General features: G+C 59.0%; 3 protein-coding genes across 4 annotated transcripts in view; 2 read left to right on the forward strand and 1 right to left on the reverse strand.

The window, feature by feature from the left end:
- The window catches only part of RAB40C (RAB40C, member RAS oncogene family), a 35,935-nt gene extending 28,837 nt beyond the window's left edge, over positions 1 to 7,098 (forward strand). The window contains exons 5-7 of the mRNA XM_059484551.1: positions 1,732 to 1,809; positions 2,198 to 2,420; positions 4,160 to 7,098. Coding sequence (XP_059340534.1) covers positions 1,732 to 1,809; positions 2,198 to 2,420; positions 4,160 to 4,440 — 582 coding nt within the window. The 3' untranslated portion in view covers positions 4,441 to 7,098. The remainder of the gene's footprint in view (positions 1 to 1,731; positions 1,810 to 2,197; positions 2,421 to 4,159) is intronic.
- Positions 7,099 to 10,931: 3,833 nt separating this feature from the next.
- WFIKKN1 (WAP, follistatin/kazal, immunoglobulin, kunitz and netrin domain containing 1) lies at positions 10,932 to 13,476 on the forward strand. Its single transcript, XM_059484377.1, has 2 exons — positions 10,932 to 11,156; positions 11,986 to 13,476. Exons 1-2 carry the CDS (start codon positions 10,932 to 10,934, stop codon positions 13,474 to 13,476), a joined length of 1,716 nt encoding a protein of 571 aa, XP_059340360.1.
- Positions 13,477 to 14,063: 587 nt separating this feature from the next.
- Positions 14,064 to 16,822, reverse strand: METTL26 (methyltransferase like 26). 2 transcript variants are annotated; one of them, XM_059484378.1, is made up of 6 exons: positions 16,632 to 16,822; positions 15,325 to 15,487; positions 15,171 to 15,230; positions 14,737 to 14,804; positions 14,486 to 14,564; positions 14,064 to 14,346 (listed from the first exon to the last, which is right to left on the reverse strand). In XM_059484378.1, the coding sequence occupies exons 1-6, from the start codon at positions 16,820 to 16,822 to the stop codon at positions 14,299 to 14,301; spliced, it is 609 nt and encodes a 202-aa protein (XP_059340361.1). In that variant the 3' UTR covers positions 14,064 to 14,298. The 2 variants fall into 2 exon arrangements, with proteins under 2 accessions (XP_059340361.1, XP_059340362.1); XM_059484379.1 differs by lacking the exon at positions 15,171 to 15,230.
- Between the last annotated feature and the right edge of the window lie 344 nt (positions 16,823 to 17,166).

Below are 17,166 nucleotides of genomic sequence, written 5' to 3' on the forward strand. Positions count from 1 at the left end.
CTAGTGCCAGCTCCAGATGTGACTTCATTATGAGGATTCAGGTGCCTTTGTGGCCCAGATGCCAGTTTATCATTCCTGTGTGCTTCACATTTCATGTTAATGGGGATTTTTTTGTAAATTAGAGGTATATCATCCACAGAGCTTCTGCACAGGCTGCTCTCAGTTCAGCACAGGGGCTGGCAGCAGCAGGGACTGTACAGCTGGGGTTTGGGAGGACTGGGTAGCTTGTGCTTCCCATCTGTGTAGCACACCTTTCATTTCAGTAAGCAAAGGTACAGGAGGCTGCTCCAGGTCCCTGACTCGTCCCAGGGCTGATGCTGGGAGTGTCTCAGCTCTCTCCTTCCCTCTGCTCAGTCCATAGAGAGGACTGGGCTGAAAGCTGACACTTTCCTTTGCCAGTTTAAGATCTCTGCCTATGCTGGGGCTTTGCTATAGGGGATGGCTGTTCCTGGAGGATGCCCCTGGTTCAGGGAAGGCTGATTCTGCAGAGCCTGGTGCTCAATGGTGTGGTTTGGTTTGCCCTTAGCCTTGCTGCTGCTGGGTTCCCTTTCATCCAGCACTGCCTTCCCAGCTGGGTTCCTCCTCTCTCAGCACAGCATCATCTCCTCCTCCCTAGTTCCCATTCCAGGCATCTTGTACTGTGATTCTGCCAAGTCAGCTTGGAGTGCCTGTTGTCACTTGGAATGTCCTTTATTGCAAAGAAGAGTGACAAGAAGTCAGAAAAATAATGGGAGGGTTGCAGAAAGGCTCTGCTGAGGACAATTCTATAAATGCTGTCTGTGCCCAACTGGTGCCAAGCAGCAGCTCCTGACTTGTGTGCCTGCGGGGCCAGGCACAGCCTACTTTCCTTGTGTCTGTCCTCAGAAATACTCAGATTCAAGAGAAGCTCATTTGCTGGGAGATGCTGTGGACCTGAGTGATGGCCAACAGCCTGGCCATGCTCCTGGGTCCTGCCAGCCTCCTTGGGGTGAGATGGAGACTCCTCAGAGCTGTCCCTTGTCTTTCCTGCCTTGAGTCGTGCCTGTGCTGCTGCCAGCACCACGTGCTGCCCCTCAGGAGGTGACTGGGAAGCAAGTCATGGATGAGGTGTTCAGGGACAGTGGATGTCAACGTGAGGATGCTGTAGGTACCTCTGGCCTGCTCTCTGCCAGTGTGGCAGTGACAGTGAGAAACACCTTCAGTGAAGTCTGGATGGATCCCAGTCCTGAGAGCTCAGTCTGTGGAGATACTGTGGTGCTTATCAGCATTATTCATCTCCTTCCTTGTCAGCAAAGGACTCACAGTGACACAGGTTCTGGTGAAGAGGGATGTGCTTGAAAATTCCTTCCTGTCCTACTGCCACCTCCCCACTGACTGCAGCTGCCAGTAAGGGGATAGAAAAAAGGTGTGTTTGTGCCTCAGCAAGTTTGTATCAGAGTTGTGACAGGAGAAAGGTGTGTTTTGCTCCTCCAGTACAGCCACCAAGGCAGTTCCTCCTCCTCTGTAGAGACTACAGCTTTGGAAATTATTTGGCAGATACCAGAGCCAAAACAGGATTAAAATGTTCCCTACTGACCTGGGACTGCATTAGCACAGCCCCGTTGTCTCAATTTTTGCACTATCAGCACACAAATGGTGTGGCTGGAGCAATGTTCTGTCCCTTTGCTTCTTGGTTTCTGCATGTGAGGGTCTGTCAGGGGTGTCCTGCCCTGCTATGGAACTTCCTGACTGCTTCTGATTGTCTTCCACCAGGGAATTCTCTTGGTGTACGACATCACTAATCGCTGGTCCTTTGATGGGATAGACCGATGGATAAAGGAAATAGATGAGGTGAGTGAATGGAGGAACCCATGCAATGATCCACAGCAGAGACCTGACATGGGGACAGCTCTGCTGTGGAGGGGACACGATGGTAGTGCAGTCATAAGTGGAGCAAAGCAATAAATGTCTGCCCTCCATCTCTTTGTAAATCTGGAGTAGTAGGGAGATGGCTCAGGAATGGTCAAGAAAAGACAGGAAAGTTCTCTTAGAAATGAATGGACTGGGAAAGTTCCCTCAGAAATGGGAGGTGACAAATGAGTTGTCCCCACCACAGAGAGGTGCTTCTGGGCAGTCCCTCAGCCACAGGGCAGCTTCTGTTTATTTTCCCCTTGCTGCTATTGCAGCTAAGCAAATGCTGGGTGTAGCCATGATTTCCTCACCCCTTTCCTTGCTGCAGCACGCCCCAGGTGTGCCCCGGATCCTGGTGGGGAACAGGCTGCACCTGGCCTTCAAGCGGCAGGTGCCCACGGAGCAGGCGCGCGCCTACGCCGAGAAGAACTGCATGACCTTCTTCGAGGTGAGCCCCCTGTGCAACTTCAACGTCATCGAGTCCTTCACGGAGCTGTCCCGCATCGTCCTCATGCGCCACGGCATGGAGAAGATCTGGAGACCCAACCGAGGTCAGTGGGCAGGAGGGGAGCTTGGGGGGGCCCTGGGGCTGCCTGGGTGGGAGCTGTGGGAGCTGCACCCTCCAGACATGGGGGAATCCCTCAGGCCAGGCAAGCTGAAGCTGAGCCAGGAGCTGCCTGTGCTGGTGTAGGGACGGGCAGCTCCAGAGGGCAGCTCAGCATGTCTGGGAGCTGCAGTGCTCTGGGGCGTCCTCTGCCTTTCCACTTACTCTGGATGAGGCTGAGGGCAAATAAGCTCCCACATTGAAAGTACTTCAATCAAACATTTGTGTGGGATAAATCCAAGTGTAAGCACCTCACTCCTTTCCCTTGCCTGGGCCTGTCTTTGTTTTGGATGGAAGCAGTGTGCCCAAGGAGCTGAAAGGGACTAATCTCATCCCTGCTGTCAGCATGCAGCAGTGGGCTGGGTTATTCCATATATCCAGGCATGTGTGCCACAAGGAGGGAAACCACAAGCAGATTCCATGTTATGTCTCAGCCTGTTGAGTTTGAAGCAGAATAATCTCACTTCCCACATTATTCCTGGCTGGAGGTAGCAGTGTGTCCCACTGCAGTCTGAGCAGCAGCAGATCTGTGTTTGTGGGGTGTCCTGCTCTCATATGGACCTTCAGCCCCTGCTCAGCAGGATGAGAAAATCCTCTTTGCCAGCCCCAGTCACCAAATTTTCTGCCTGGGCTCCTGTCCCCAACCTGGCTGCTGTGCCATGGTCTGCAGGTCACAGGGATGGTGGGCAGGGATGGGCTGAATGCACAGACCTTTCCTGCATCTTTTCCCGAGGATTTGAGACTGCAGAGTGCCTCCTTGGGAATGGAAAGGTCAAAAGGAAATGGCCTCAAACTGTGCCAGAGGAGATTTAGATTAGACATTAAGGGAAATTTCCTCACAAAAAGGGTAGTCAGGCACTTAAACAGGCTGTCCAGGGCAGTGGTGGAGTCACCTTCCCTGAAGGTGTTCAAAAATAATGCAGATGTGGCACTTGGGGACATGGTTTAGTGGAGGCATTGGCAGTGCTGGGGGAATGGTTGAACTGAATGGTCTTAGAAGGCCTTTCTAACTGAAATGGTTCTGTGATTCCATGAACGGGAGCTCCCTAGCAGGGAGTGGGGATCGGCCTGCTCGGGAATGGCAGCGTGGCTTTGGCAGGCAGGAGGATAACGAGTGCCCTCGTGTGGCCCCTGGCTGGGAATTCCCGGCAGGGAGAGGGACTTCCCAAGGCAGGCAGGCTCACAGGGTGCAGGCTGAGCTGGGAGGATGCTGGAAACCCGGACGGGCAGAGTGATGTTCTGAGTGCTCTGGCTTGCTGGGGTCTATGCGCCCTGGGGTTCAGCAGATCCCAGCTGACACTGTCCTGTTCCAGGACTTGCTGACCCTGTTGCCTCTTTGCCAGGCATGCCCTGGTTGCCAGAGGATGGGGTGAGAAGCCAAGTGTCTGTCAGGAATGTGAGCCAGGCTCTGCCAGCCCCGGATGCTGAGAGCAGGGCTGGCAGTGCCTAACCCTGTGTTCACACCAAAGCTGGTGTCTGGCAAAGCACCAACCTCCAACAGCAAAGCTCACCTTGATTTCCCAAGCTTTTGTGCTAAACACCCTGCTCCCTGCTCCCACTCCTGTGCAGTCATTACTGACATGACTCCCTGAGGAGCTGGAGCTGTGCAGTGTAAGGAATGGTTGTGGGGAAGGGCAGCCCAGGAGCTCTCCTGGCCCTTGACCGTGTGATCCTTTGTCCCCGCAGTGTTCAGCTTACAGGACCTGTGCTGCCGAGCCATCGTGTCCTGCACCCCGGTGCACCTCATTGACAAGCTGCCCTTGCCCGTCACCATCAAGAGCCACCTGAAATCCTTCTCCATGGCCAACGGCATGAACGCCGTGATGATGCACGGCCGCTCCTATTCCCTGGCCAGCAGCGGGGGCGGCAGCAGCAGCAAAGGGAACAGCTTGAAGAGATCCAAATCCATCCGGCCGCCCCAGAGCCCCCCACAGAACTGCTCGCGCAACAACTGCAAGATCTCTTAGCAGGATGGGCACCCCGAGCTTCTGTCGGATCCGCGCCCGCCCGCCCGTGTACAGCTGTTTGCACACTGAACCCTTCTCCGCTGGATCCTTGCAGATGGGCCACGGTTGCTTTTCCAATGGCACGCACGAGCGTTAGGAATGTGCTCACGTTTTGGCTTGGCATAGGAAGAAGCATGGTGCCGGCTGGATCCCGCAGCGCTGGCGGGGAGAGGATCTGCCAAGTGACCCTCCAAGAATGCTTTGGGCTTTGCCTCTTGGCCTGGGGTGGAAAATTCAGCAGCTGCCGGGTTAGGGAGGGGGGAAGGGGAAAGAAAGCTCATCCAGTCTCAATGGAGCAATGGATTTAATGGAAGATTGAGAGGCTTAAGGGAGTAGGCAAGGAGAGTCTGTGCTGCAACTTTAACTCTTGGCCTCCTGAACAGATTGCTGGTGCAATAGTGGTCATTGGATGTAGACAAAAAGAAGCAGGGACGGGGGACTAATGACAGTTTCCACCAGGATGTTAACCTGCTGTTGCCAAAAAAAACAGAAAACAAGGCAAGAGGTGGCCAATTGGAAAGGGGAAGGCAGCGCTCCGTTTGCTGCCTTCACTTATTTATGTAAATATATACATATATATAAATATCACTTGTTTTTTAAGGGTTTTTTTAAGAAGCAGTCAGGGAAAATTTTATGCAGCCATGTAAATACAAGCACTGGATTGACTTTCCCAGTGTCAGCAAAGGGGACAAGTGGAGGATTTTCCAATGAAAACACATAAATGCTTTAAGAGACTTTCCCTCACCTCTGGGCTCGTGCTGGTGCTTTTAAATACTACATGTGCAGAAGGAAAGGATGATTGGCATGGAACATGCCCCAAGCTGCTCTATTCCTACCATTCACTAGAACCTGTGAGTGCCGAAGGCAGGGTGGGATGGCAGTGCTTGGAGAAGCAGAGCAGCGAGGCCAGGGTCCTGGGGGGTTGGAGTGCTTTGGCAGGCAGGAGGAAGAGGCAGCTCTGGGGTCAGACTGAGGCCTTGCTCACTTTGTGCTTTCTCATCGGGGATTTGGGAGCAGGGGGTGGAAGCATTGTGCCTAAAGCAGGGGAAAAATGTTGAAATTTTGTCCCTTATTGTTGCAAAGTCTCATCCATCGCTTCTAGTGCCCTCTGTCCATGACAGCTCCTGGATCCTGGCTGCTTCCAGCTTTGCTTTCCCAAAGATGCTGCCTGAGCTCGTGCTGCTGTGGCTCCTCCTGGATGAAAGTGGGAAAGGACAGAAGTGGCTCTTCCCACTGGAGCATGAAGGAGCAGGGACTGGGAAGGTGGAAGGTTGGGATGAGGAAATGGCCATCTCCAGGTCCCTCAGTGGCAAAATCACCTGGCTCTTGGAGCAGTCCCAGGAGACTGGGAGAGCAAACTGCTTTGCTCCATGGCATGGCTCCTGGATCTTGGAGGGGAAATAGCTTGGGATGGATCTTCTGTCGAGCAAGTGCACCTGCCTCTCTGGCTTTGTTCCACAGCTGACCTGTGCTGGAAATTCACCTGCAAACTGAGAAATAGCACTCAGCCCTTATCCCAAAAGCTAAGGGAGCCTGGCAGTGGGGCTGGGCTTTGGTGGCAGGTTCTCATAGGTGGCCAGGGTGTGTAGACTGTGAGTAGGGTGGTAGTAAGTGAAGTATACAGTGCTGCCATCTCCTCCTGGGATCAGCTTGCTCTGCTCCCCCTTTCCAGGCAGCCTGGGGCACTGTGTGGGCAGGATGAAGCCGCTGCAGCTCCGGCGTGGCTGACGGACCCGCTGTGTCCAGGCAGCAGGGACAGCAGGGACACGTCCCCCTGTGGGGACACCGCTTCCCTCCCTCCCAAGCCGACCTAGGAGGTGCCAGAGGCTTCCCCCTCCCCTCCCTGCAGAGCCCAGCATGGGCAGGTCTCTTGGCTCAGCTCTCTCGTGCTTTATCACCCAGCTCAAGTGAGCGAGGACAGAATTAAACCCCAGGCAGGTGGAGGGGGAGAGGAATCCTTTGAAGGGATGCTTTGGCTCGAGAGCAAAGCCGCAGCCGGGCTGTCCCGGTGGCACGAAGGCCGGGGGATTTGGAGAACCTGTCTGGATGGCTGGCACCTGTTTCCCATCACTTAACAGGCAGCAGAAGACAATCGCTGGCTCAGCAGCACAGGGATATACGGCCAACAGGTGACCGGCACCGCCAAGGGCGGCTCCTCCAGGATCACCCCCGGCCCGGCCGGTGTGCGGGACACAGAGGGAGAAAGGGATCCTTCCTGGAACCACCAAGCTGCTGCATGGCTCAAAACTTGCTGTACCTCTGCTTTGGTTTGGCTGTGCCACGTGTGCCACCTCCCCACGCTGTTTCCCTGTGGTTGGTTTAGGTTTTGTCACCCTGTGAAGTCTCGCAGATCCTGTCTGGAGTGGGGATGGAAGATTTTCCTGGAGTGATTGCCCAGCAACAAACTTTTTTTATTTTTTAATTTAAAAGGAAAAGATTCTTGCATCTGATGTCAACACTAGTCTGTAGCTGCTCTCCAACACTTGTACCATTCCTGAGTTGGGTTTTTTTGGACTATCCTTTTATTTTTTTATTCCTTTGTACAGTCAGTGTTGTTTAACTGATTCTACATGGTTATGTTTTGTATAAATTAAAGTCTTTTTGTTTGTTTTGAACTGCCAGTTGAAAGGAGAAGTATTCGTTTTTGTGTGGGCTGGAAAGAGGCTGAAGGGGAAAAGGTGGTGGTTTTGCCCATGCATGGGGATTTGGGACTGTTTGTGTTACAGGTGTATATTCCCATTTCCAGGTCATCCACAAAATAACTTGAATTACATTTTCTGGGGAGCCATGATTCCTGTTCTGTTGATGCAGAAATCTGCAGAAATCTACAGAAATCTGTTCTTGATTCTCACAGAACCACTGATTTGGGGTAGTGGAGCCCTAAGGAAACACAAACTCATCTCCAACAGGGCTGGTCCCGTAGGTGGCTGCAGGAAGCCACACTCTCCAGCAGTTTGCCAGGAGTTGTGCCCAGTCCCTGCTCCACAGGGCAGCACAAGTACAGTCAAACCCTAAATCCCTTCTCTGGGTCTGGGTGATCCTGAGGGAGCAGAGAGTGCTGTGGCAGCCCAGACTGGAGCAAGCTGGAAGCCATCCTGGGACAAATGGGACTGAAAGGGAGAGGATGCTGCAGGGAGCTCGGAGCACCAGTGTCACACCAGAGTGGCCTTTGGAGGCACCAGGAGCCCCAGAGAAAGGGGATTTGATCCTGGGGTGGAGGGAGACTTCTTGTCTGATCCCCTTCTCCCAGCCCACCTCCCCTTGACCTCCCTTTTCCCTTGCCTTCTCACTTCCCTAGGATCAGATTTTCCACTTCGTACCAGACTGGCCACGCTTGTTTTAACAGCTTAAGTAGTAATTGCTGGGGCTGGGAGGGGGCAGGGGGAAATGAGATCGTGTCTGCAGCCTGGAAAACCCTGGAGCTAAGGTGAAAGCCTGGTCAGGGAAGAGTCACACAGGCCTTTTTTTTCCTCTTTTTCTTCAGGGGGTTCTGGAAGTGTCTGTTCCCTCTCCCAGGGCCGAAACAAAGGCTGTGTGTGGTTTCAGGTGGGGTCGGGACAGCCGGAGCCCATTAGGGCGGAGCAGCGGGGGCTGCGGGGCCGCAGCTGTGCCTGGGAAGAGCCGGGCAGGAAAACACTGCACAGCCTGAGCCGGGTGGGAAGGCTGGGAGAGCTTCAAGGCTCTCTGCTCCTCGGAGAAAGGAGGGAGCAGGTTGCTCTGGCATGATTCAGGACTTTGGTCACTGAGTGTGTTTCTCCGCACTCACCTTTCTGATGAGAGGTTTCTTGGGTTGGTCCCACTGTCCCACATAGGCTGGGAAGAGGTGGTGACCTTCATACAACTGCAAGATGCTTGAAAATGAGGGTGCAGCTGCCCACGGGTGCATTGGAGGGGCAGGAGCCTGCTGGGTTCTGGGAGCAGGGATAGGTGGCATGGCACCCTTCCCTCCAGGACACAGTGCTGGGCCAATTCCTTGTCTTGGAGGGAGAAGATGAACCATAAAATCCTCATCTGTGTCTGGGATCTTTGAAAGTGACCCAAAAAAATCCCTGTTCTAGGGTGCAGTTGGTGCCTAGACACATGGAGGTGAACATCTGGGAACTGTTGAGATGGTGGAATTTCTGTGGGCTTGGTCAGGGTGGGAAGAGTTGCTTTGTCGTTCACCTTCAGCTGAAGAAGCACTAAAAGAGGCTGGGTCAGGGTCCCAAGGTGTGGGTGAGGATTTCCAGTTGTTGGGAGCTGCTTTTCCAGCCATGCAGCAGCTGCCATTCTTCCATCCAGCCTTGCACCACTGAGGTGAAGGTTCCTGGCTTGTCCTTGCAGCTTCTGATCTTGGGAGCACAGGCATGAGGCACCTTAGGCTCCAGTGTGACACGTGCCATCCTCTGGCACTCCTCCTCTGGCTGTGGAAAGGAGCAGTGGGACAAGAACCAACCCAGAGCCTGGCACTGGCATTATGCTGTGACCACACAGAGCTCAGACATGGCTATGGGCAGAAGTTGGGCTCCAGGTCTTGTTCCCCTTTCCCTCCTGCACCAGTTCCCCTGGAAGGACCCTGGGACACCCCAAAGTGGCCCTGTGCCTCTGGGACCAAGGTGCTGTGCATCTGCCATGTTCCTTCCCAGCTGGAATTCGTGGGTTTGTGGATCAGGGAGTGCCTGGGGCCAGCTGGGTCAGTCTGGGGCTTTCAGGCTGCCAGGGCATGCAGGGTACAGGCCCTGGCAGCTCCTGCCTGGGCTGGCCTGATGCAATTCCCTGTTTGCAGAACATCAGCCTCCCCTGAGTGTCCCAGGGCAGGGTAACCCTCCCTCAGCATCTGCAGCTGGATGGACCCTTGGGAGCCACCTTGGCTGTGGAATGGGATTCAGGGCACAGCCATGGACACGCTGCAGCCCTCCATGCATGGCCATGGCCAGCTGGTGACAGACCTGGCTGTGCTTTGGGGTTTGGGTCCCAGAGAGCCCCAGGATCACCATGGGCAGCCCAGAGGCAGCAGCAGTGCTGTGTGCTGGTGGCACAGGTGGCACGGGTGGCACGGTGGTCACAGCACTGTCAGTGCTGCTGGCTGGAGGTCACTGTGCCAGAGCATTGTGGTGCACCCTGCTCACACCAGCGTGGGGGTGCTGAGGGTCCCCCGAATCACCGGGTCTAGGGTGAAAGGGCTTCCCCAAGGAGCCACAGACTGGGGGAGCACCAAACCATTCCATGTGAAAGCAGCTCTGGAGTGGGGCTGGGTTGGGTCACCCCCCACCACAAAAAAAAACCCCAACAAAAAAGGGAAAGGGCTCCCACCGGTTTTTTTGTCCTGTCCACCACGTGCTCCCCAAGAGGGGAGAACGGAGGTGCTGAGCTGCTCCCCGGGGCAAAACGCCCTCGGGTTTGCTGTTTCACAGGGGCTGCAAACCCCCCTCAGGGCTGAGGCTCTCACCAGAGCCGGAAGAGTTAATGCTCCCAAAATGCCATTAAATGTTCCTGCTGCAGGTCAGTCTCCATCGGGGATTAGGGGGATCTGGCCTGGGAGCCGGGGCCGGCTCCTGCCAGCTCTGGGCTGGTGCAGGACGTGCTGGTTGAGCCCCAGCACAACGTGCCGGGGTCTGGTGCGGCTCAGGAAACATCCTGGCTGTAAATCACCGGGGAGGGAGGGCTGGGAGCCCCTCCGGGGGGCCTGGGTGGGCACCCACCCCGCCAGGCCAGACACGGTCCTGTGCCCGCAGCACGGCACGGGTGGGATGCGGGCTGGAAAGCCGGGATGGATCCGTGCCGCTGTCCCGCTCCCGGCACCTTCGGCTGCGGGGCCGGTGGTGCCCGAGATGCGGTGCTGGGTGAGGGCGCCCGGGCCCGCCGGGTCCCGCCGTGGGCTCCGTGGGCTCCGCGTCCCTCCCGCCGGACGCCCCGTCCGAGGGGACCGCAGGCTCCGGCTCTTTTCTCATCCTGCAGGAATTCGGCTCCGTGGGCCGGGCGGGTTTCTGTGTGCGCCCCCCCCGCCCCCCCTTTCACTCTCCCTCTTTGGAGACTTTCTGCATTCTGCCTTTGATCTCCCCCCGTGTTTGCCCAGGGATCGCCGGGCTCGCCGGGGTTAGAGGCTGAGGTCAGCGCCTTTCCCATTCCAAACACCCAGAAACATCAGTGGGAAGGGAGGGGACTCAGATTACAACCTTCCCGTCCTCCCCTTCCACCCCACTCGCCCCGCTGGCCGTGCCGGGGATGGACTGAGCCCCGAGAGCCGCCCGCCACTGCCGCCGCGTCCCCGAGAGCCGACCGCGATGGATGGAGGCGGCGGGCGGCATCGCCGGTGCTCCGGCGGGCGCCGGGTGTGCTGAAGGACAGAGGTTTGGTCCTCTCCTCCTACTCTTTGTCCCCCCGCCCGCCTTCTCCCTCATCCCGTCCGTCCTGAATGTGATTTACCCCGAGCCCTCGCCAGCGAGCCGGGCCGGCGGCGCGGGGCGGCCGCGATGGCTCCTCGGGGCAGAGGCGGGCGCGGGGCCCGCGGGCAGCGGGCGGGCCGGCAGCGGGGCCCGCTGCGCATCGCGCTGCTCCTGCCCGTGCTGGCGGCGGCGGCCGGGCTCAGCCTGCAGCCGGGCAGGATGCGGCACCTGGGCGTGTGCCCCAACCAGCTGAACCCCAACCTGTGGGTGGATGCCCAGAGCACCTGCGAGCGGGAGTGCCAGGCCGACCAGGTGAGCGAGGGGGCTGCGGCGGTAACGGGGTTTGGGGGGCATCCCCAGGCAGCCGAAGGAGATGCTTTGGGGTGTGGTGTGGGTCCTGTGCTGGGTGGCACAGCCGGTTCAGTTGTTTGAGAGCAACGGGCTCTGCAGCCCTGCTGCAGCTTTGCCCCCTAAGACCCTCCTGTCTGCTGGGCTCCCCTGTTGTCCACAGGCAGAGAAACTGCTTGTTGCCCCCTCGTGTCACCCCCTCAGACCGTGTCCCATGGTCAGAACATCCTTGTGCACCCCCAGGGTGCTTCCACCCTGTCAAAGGGCTGGCTGGGATGAAGGGAATGGGTGTGCTGGGACACGGACCCCATCAGCCCGAGAACAGAATCCTCTCCCAGATTTCCCCTGGGGGCCGGAGCCCACCCACGGACCGGGCTGTCCATTCCAGAGAGCCCTGGCTCCACCAGGCTGAGCAGGGGTAACCCCACCCCGCTTAGGGCTGTCTGAACCCCGAGGGGAGACTCCTTCACAATTCATCTGTTGGTCCTGCCTCCCCTCGGCCAGCAAAAGCTGAGAAGGGCAAGTTGCTCTCTGCTGTGAGGAGAAGGGACCATCATCATCACTGCGGTGCACCCCAAAACATCCTGGGGGTGCTGAGGGTGGGCTGGGGCTGGGATAGCTGTGCCGGGGAGCTCTGGCTCTGGCCGGAGCCCAGCGATGCTGAAAATGCACGGGGCTGCGCGGGGGACACCTGCCCACCCCAAAGTCCCACAGGGGTGGGAACAGCACCCACAGCCCCAGCACAGCGGTGACCTCCACGTCCCCCCCCAATCTCTTCTCCCTCCCCGGGCAGGACTGCGAAGACTTTGAGAAATGCTGCACCAACGTGTGTGGGCTGCGGAGCTGCGTGGCCGCTCGCTTTGCCGACGGCAGCGTCCCGGCGCTGGCGCTGGCGCCCGCAGCGTCCTGCGAGAGCTTCGTGTGCGCGCAGCAGGGCTCCGACTGCGACATCTGGGACGGGCAGCCCGTGTGCAAGTGCAAGGACCGCTGCGAGAAGGAGCCCAACTTCACTTGCGCCTCCGACGGCCTCACCTACTACAACAAGTGCTACATGGACGCCGAGGCGTGTCTGCGCGGCACCCGCCTCACCACCGTGCCCTGCAAGCACATCTTCACCTGGCCCGACACCAGCCCCGTGCCGCAGGAGACCACGGCGCGCCCCACGCCGGGCGCGGGCCCCGAGCTGCCGGTGCCGCCCGCGCTCTACACCAACCCCTTCCACCAGTCCGTGCGCGCCGGCGGCACCGTCAGCTTCCGCTGCGACGTGAGCGGCCGCCCGCAGCCCGACATCACCTGGGAGAAGCAGAGCGAGCGGGAGGAGAACTTCATCATGCGGCCGGACCAGATGTACGGCAACGTGGTGGTCACCAACATCGGCCAGCTGGTCATCTACAACGCCCGCTACGAGGACGCCGGCATCTACACCTGCACGGCCCGCAACGCCGCCGGGCTGCTCCGCGCCGACTTCCCGCTGTCGGTGCTCCGGCGGGAGCCGGGGGGGACCCCGCGGAGCGGCAGCCCCCAGCCCTTCCCCAGCGCCGAGTGCCTGAAGGAGCCGGACCGGCGGCGCTGCGAGCCCACGGAGGTGCGCTGGCATTTCGATGCCAAGCAGGGCTCCTGCCTGACCTTCCGCTACGGCGGCTGCGGGGCCAACAGGAACCACTTCGAGACGTACGAGGAGTGCCGAGCCGCCTGCCTGGGCAGCGCCCGCCCCACCTGCCTCCTGCCCATGGTGCAGGGGCCCTGCCAGAACTGGGAGCCGCGCTGGGCGTACAACCACCTGCTGAAGCAGTGCCACTCCTTCGTCTATGGCGGCTGCGAGGGCAACACCAACAACTTTGAGAGCAAGGAGACCTGCGAGGACGTGTGCCCCTTCCCCAAGAGCCTGCAGTGCAAGGCCTGCCGCCTGAAGAGCAAGATGGTGCTGAGCCTCTGCCGCAGCGACTTCGCCATCGTGGGGCGGCTCATGGAGATCGTGGAGGACCAGGACTCCGGCATAGCCCGCTTCGCCCTCGAGGACGTCCTCAAGGATGAGAAGATGGGCCTCAAGTTCTTCAACATCAAGTACCTGGAGGTGACCCTGACCGACATGGACTGGAGCTGCCCCTGCCCCAACATGACGGCGGAGGACGGGCCCCTGATCATCATGGGCGAGGTGCACGACGGAATGGCCACGCTGGACCCCAGCAGCTACGTCCGGGCCGCCAACGACAAACGGGTGAAGAAGATCTATGAGCTGATGGAGAAGAAAACCTGCGACCTCCTGAACCGCTTCCAGGACTAGGGGAGTCAGGATGTGCTGACAGGGGGAGCTGCAGACACAGCATGAGGGGGCAGCCTGAGGGAGCCCCCGTACCAGTGCCTGTGTCTAGAGGTTACCACTGTCAGGTAGTTCTCCCCTCACCCCGTGCTGAGCCCCAGACCAGCTCCCACCTCCGCTGTAATTTATCTGCTGCATGTTCCCCCACCATGTGACCCCTACCCCAGCCTGTCCAGAAGCAATGGAGAACTGGGTTGGGCTGCAGAGGGGTGGGAGACCTGCTGGGAACACCCCACCCATAAAATCTTCCCACTTCACCAAAGCCTCTGGGCCCAGTGTAACACCCCTGGGTGCTGGACCTGACCCTTCATTGGTGCTGGAGTTGGAACTGGGGACACCCCCACCCCCAGTGTTTGTGCTGAAAACATCAGGGAGCTGCTGGGGTGCGGGGGGCAAAGCCACAGAGTTTATTGGGGGGACAACAGCACAATCCTGAGGAAAGGGGGAAGGGAGACACCATTGGCACAGCATCCTCCGAGGAAATGGAGCAAGGAGTCTCCCCCACGCCCAGGGGTGTTGTCCCCCCCCCCACACCTGTGGCCCCCGTGGCAGCTGTGCTGGGTCCTGTGGCCCAGGCTGGGGCACCCCACTGCAAAGGGAGCCCCAAAGGCACCAGGGCAGATGGACCCTGCCCAGCCAAGCCAGCCCCAGCTGGGTGAGCGGGGCTCTGCCCCATCACTGCTGTCCCCAGCCCCAGCGGCAGCCACGGCGGGACAGTGACACCCTGCAGGAGGCAGCAGTGGGGACAGCAGTGCCGGGACGAGCTGGCAGTGCCGGCAGGGCTGGTTACAGCTTGCGGAAGATCAGGCTCTTGTTGTTGGCCGGCATGTCCACCTGGAAGCACAGAGCCGGGCTCAGAGGTGCCCAGCAGCACGGGCAGCCCCGGGCCCAGCACGTACCATCCTCTCCAGGCTCAGCCCCGGGCCCAGCACGTACCATCCTCTGCAGGCTCAGCCCCGGGCCCAGCACGTACCATCCTCTGCAGGCTCAGCCCGTTGGCCTCGGCCAGCTCCCGCAGCATTGCCGTGTCCCGCAGCCCCCAGGCGGGATTGCTGCGGGAGGAGCCGGGGGTCACACCCGGGACACCCAGAGCAGGCCCCGGCTGGGGGCTGCCCTCAGGCCTGGCTTATCTTGAAGGACCACGCTGGGAGGGAGCTTCCTGCAGCTGCAGGGGTGGGACACAGAGGACAGGATGGGCCCCAGGAGCTCCCAGCCCCGTCCTACCTCTGCCTCAGGCTGCGATCAAAGTCCACGTTGCTCTGGGGGCTGATGTGGCCGTCCACGGCGTAGGGCTGGTGGGACACAGCTGGAGCTGCAGGCAGGAACCCCCCTGTGCCCCCCAGTCCCCTGCCACGGGCTGCCCCCCCCACCAAGCACAGAAGCCAAGCGGGAAGAGACACGGCCCTCAAGGAGTCCTGTCCCCCTCTGCAGGCACCCCAGACCCTGCTTTGGATAAGGTGAGGGAGGACAGGACCTGCCTCCTCCAAAACTGCCCCTTTCAGTGCTCAGCATGTGCCCCAAAAGGCAGAGACCCCCCAAAAGCCAAGCCCCTGCATTTCCCAGCTCCCTCCCTAAGCCATGAGCGGAGCTGCCCCCCAGTATCTGCTCTGGCACCCTGCAGCCCCCAGGATGCTCCTGCACCAGGACAGGGGACCCACCCCATAGGTGAAGAGCACACCTCCAGGCTTCAGCAGCACCCCGGCACCCCTGAACAGGCCCTGGGGGACGAGAGAGGTGGGGACAGGTCAGGGGGCTGGGGACACCCCCGGGAGCCCCCCCTGAGCAGGGACAGGGGCTGGGGAGGGCGCTCACCTCGGTGCAGCGCAGCTCTGAGATGTGCATCATGTTGATGCTGACCAGCAGGTCCAGGCTGGCGGGCTGGGTGCCCCCCCAGGTCTCCCAGCCCTGGGACACGTCCAGCAGGATGGGGGGCAGCAGGTTGGGCAGCCCCGTGGCCTCCACGTAGGCAGCGATGCTGTGGGCACCAAGCCCAGCTCAAGGCCGGCCGGGTGCCCCTGCAGCCACTGCAGGCAGGGACAGAGCCCTGCACGGACCCTCAGGAGAGGCAAAACACCCACAGGGATGTGGGTCCAGCACAGCCTGGGGGTCCTTACCCCGCCCTCTGCTTCCAGCTGCCACACGGAGAACTGGAAGCACCTGGACAACCAGCAGCATGGGGATGCACAGGCCCCAGGGCCCAACCTCGCCAAGTTTGGGGCACTCTCCCCTTGTGGGGAACCCCCTTGGCACCACTGCACCAGCACCTCCTGATTTTGGTGTTATTTACACCCTTTCTGGCACATTCACCACCGAGGTCTCAGCTCCTGCAGCCTCCCAGCCTGGAGATTATTTTTACCCAGGGTGGTGGGTGCTGCTGGGTGGGCAGCACAAAACTCCTCCAGGACAGGGGCTGGTTCCAGCATCTCCCCAACAGGCTTTTTTTTTTTTTTTTTTCTACAGTGGAAAGCTGGATTTTGGGGGTTTTCTGGGAAAAAATAAAGTCCTGAGCTGGGGAGCATGGGTTGTTTGGGAGTTGCATATTGGGGATCTATTGAAAAAAATATAGTGAGTATTGACCTGGGGAGCCTGGGCTGGGCAAGAGCTGAATATTGTGGTTTGCCGGGAAAAAATAAAGCGTCAAGCCAGGGAGCCTGGACTGTCCAAGGGGGTCTTTGCTGTGAAAAAATACACATTAATCTCATCTGAGAGCAGGATATTGGGGTTTTCCTGGAAAGAGTACAGTACTGAGCAGGGGAGCTTGAGCTGCTGGAGAGTTGGCTATTGGGGTTTTTCCTGAAAAAATAAAATAATGTGGAGCCTGAGCCCACTGTTGAGTGGGTCTTTTCTGGGAAAAAAATATGTATCCAGTTATTCCAAGAGCTGGATATTGGGGTTTTCCTGGAGGGAGCAAAGCCCTAAGCAGGAGAGCCAGGCCTTCGGGAGAATTAGATATTGGGGTTTTCCCCAAATCCCCACACGGAATAAAATAAATAAAGAAAAAACAAAACGGGGAGCAGGGAACCGAGGCCGCGGTGCATGGCCCGAGGGAGGGGCTGCAGGCGGTGCCCCCGGAGTGCTTCGGGCTCCCCCGTCCCCCCGGGACGCCCGGCCCCGCTCACCTGCGCAGCGCCCGCGGGTCGATGTCCGAGGGCTGCCAGCGCATCTGCGGCAGCGCCCGCGCGAAGTGCGCGGCGTGGAGCCCCGAGCCCGCGCCCACCTCCAGCACCCGCAGCGCGCCCGGCCCCGCGCACTCCCGCAGCACCGCCAGGATCGGGCCCTTGTTCCGCTCCGCCGCCGCCGGGACCTGCATGGCCGGGACCTGCATGGCCGGGACCTGCATGGCCGGGCCGGGGGGGAAGCGCGGCCGCGGCACCGCCCCGCGCCGCGGGAGGAGCAACGCACGGCGGGGAGGGGAAAGGCGCAGCGGCCGCCCTGAGTCGTTGAGATTTTCTAAGCCTTCTGATGCTTACATTCTTGTAGTAAACTTTCACACACACTTTCTGTAAATAACTTATTGTTTCGCATTCTTTTATGGAGGAGGAGAAATTTGATGGACTGTGGGTTTGTCCGGTGTCGTTGGAGAGGTGGCACAGTCACCGTCCAATTCACTGTCATTTTTGGAAAACTGTGAATGTTGGAGTCAGAAAACAAACT

Source organism: Ammospiza nelsoni, chromosome 17 (assembly GCF_027579445.1).
Source record: "Ammospiza nelsoni isolate bAmmNel1 chromosome 17, bAmmNel1.pri, whole genome shotgun sequence".
NCBI classification, from domain to species: Eukaryota; Metazoa; Chordata; class Aves; order Passeriformes; family Passerellidae; genus Ammospiza; species Ammospiza nelsoni.

What these genes read in the sequence shown, in the direction of transcription:
- WFIKKN1 (XM_059484377.1), top strand. Translation starts at nt 10,932, where the DNA reads ATGGCTCCTCGGGGCAGAGGCGGGCGCGGGGCCCGCGGGCAGCGGGCG. An exon ending in GGGAGTGCCAGGCCGACCAG is followed by an intron (nt 11,157 to 11,985) that starts GTGAGCGAGGGG and finishes CTCCCCGGGCAG; the next exon opens with GACTGCGAAGACTTTGAGAA.
- METTL26 (XM_059484378.1), bottom strand. Translation starts at nt 16,822, where the DNA reads ATGCAGGTCCCGGCGGCGGCGGAGCGGAACAAGGGCCCGATCCTGGCG. An exon ending in GACCCGCGGGCGCTGCGCAG is followed by an intron (nt 15,488 to 16,631) that starts GTGAGCGGGGCC and finishes TGGTGCCCACAG; the next exon opens with CATCGCTGCCTACGTGGAGG. An exon ending in GGCTGAGCCTGCAGAGGATG is followed by an intron (nt 14,347 to 14,485) that starts GTACGTGCTGGG and finishes CTGTGCTTCCAG; the next exon opens with GTGGACATGCCGGCCAACAA.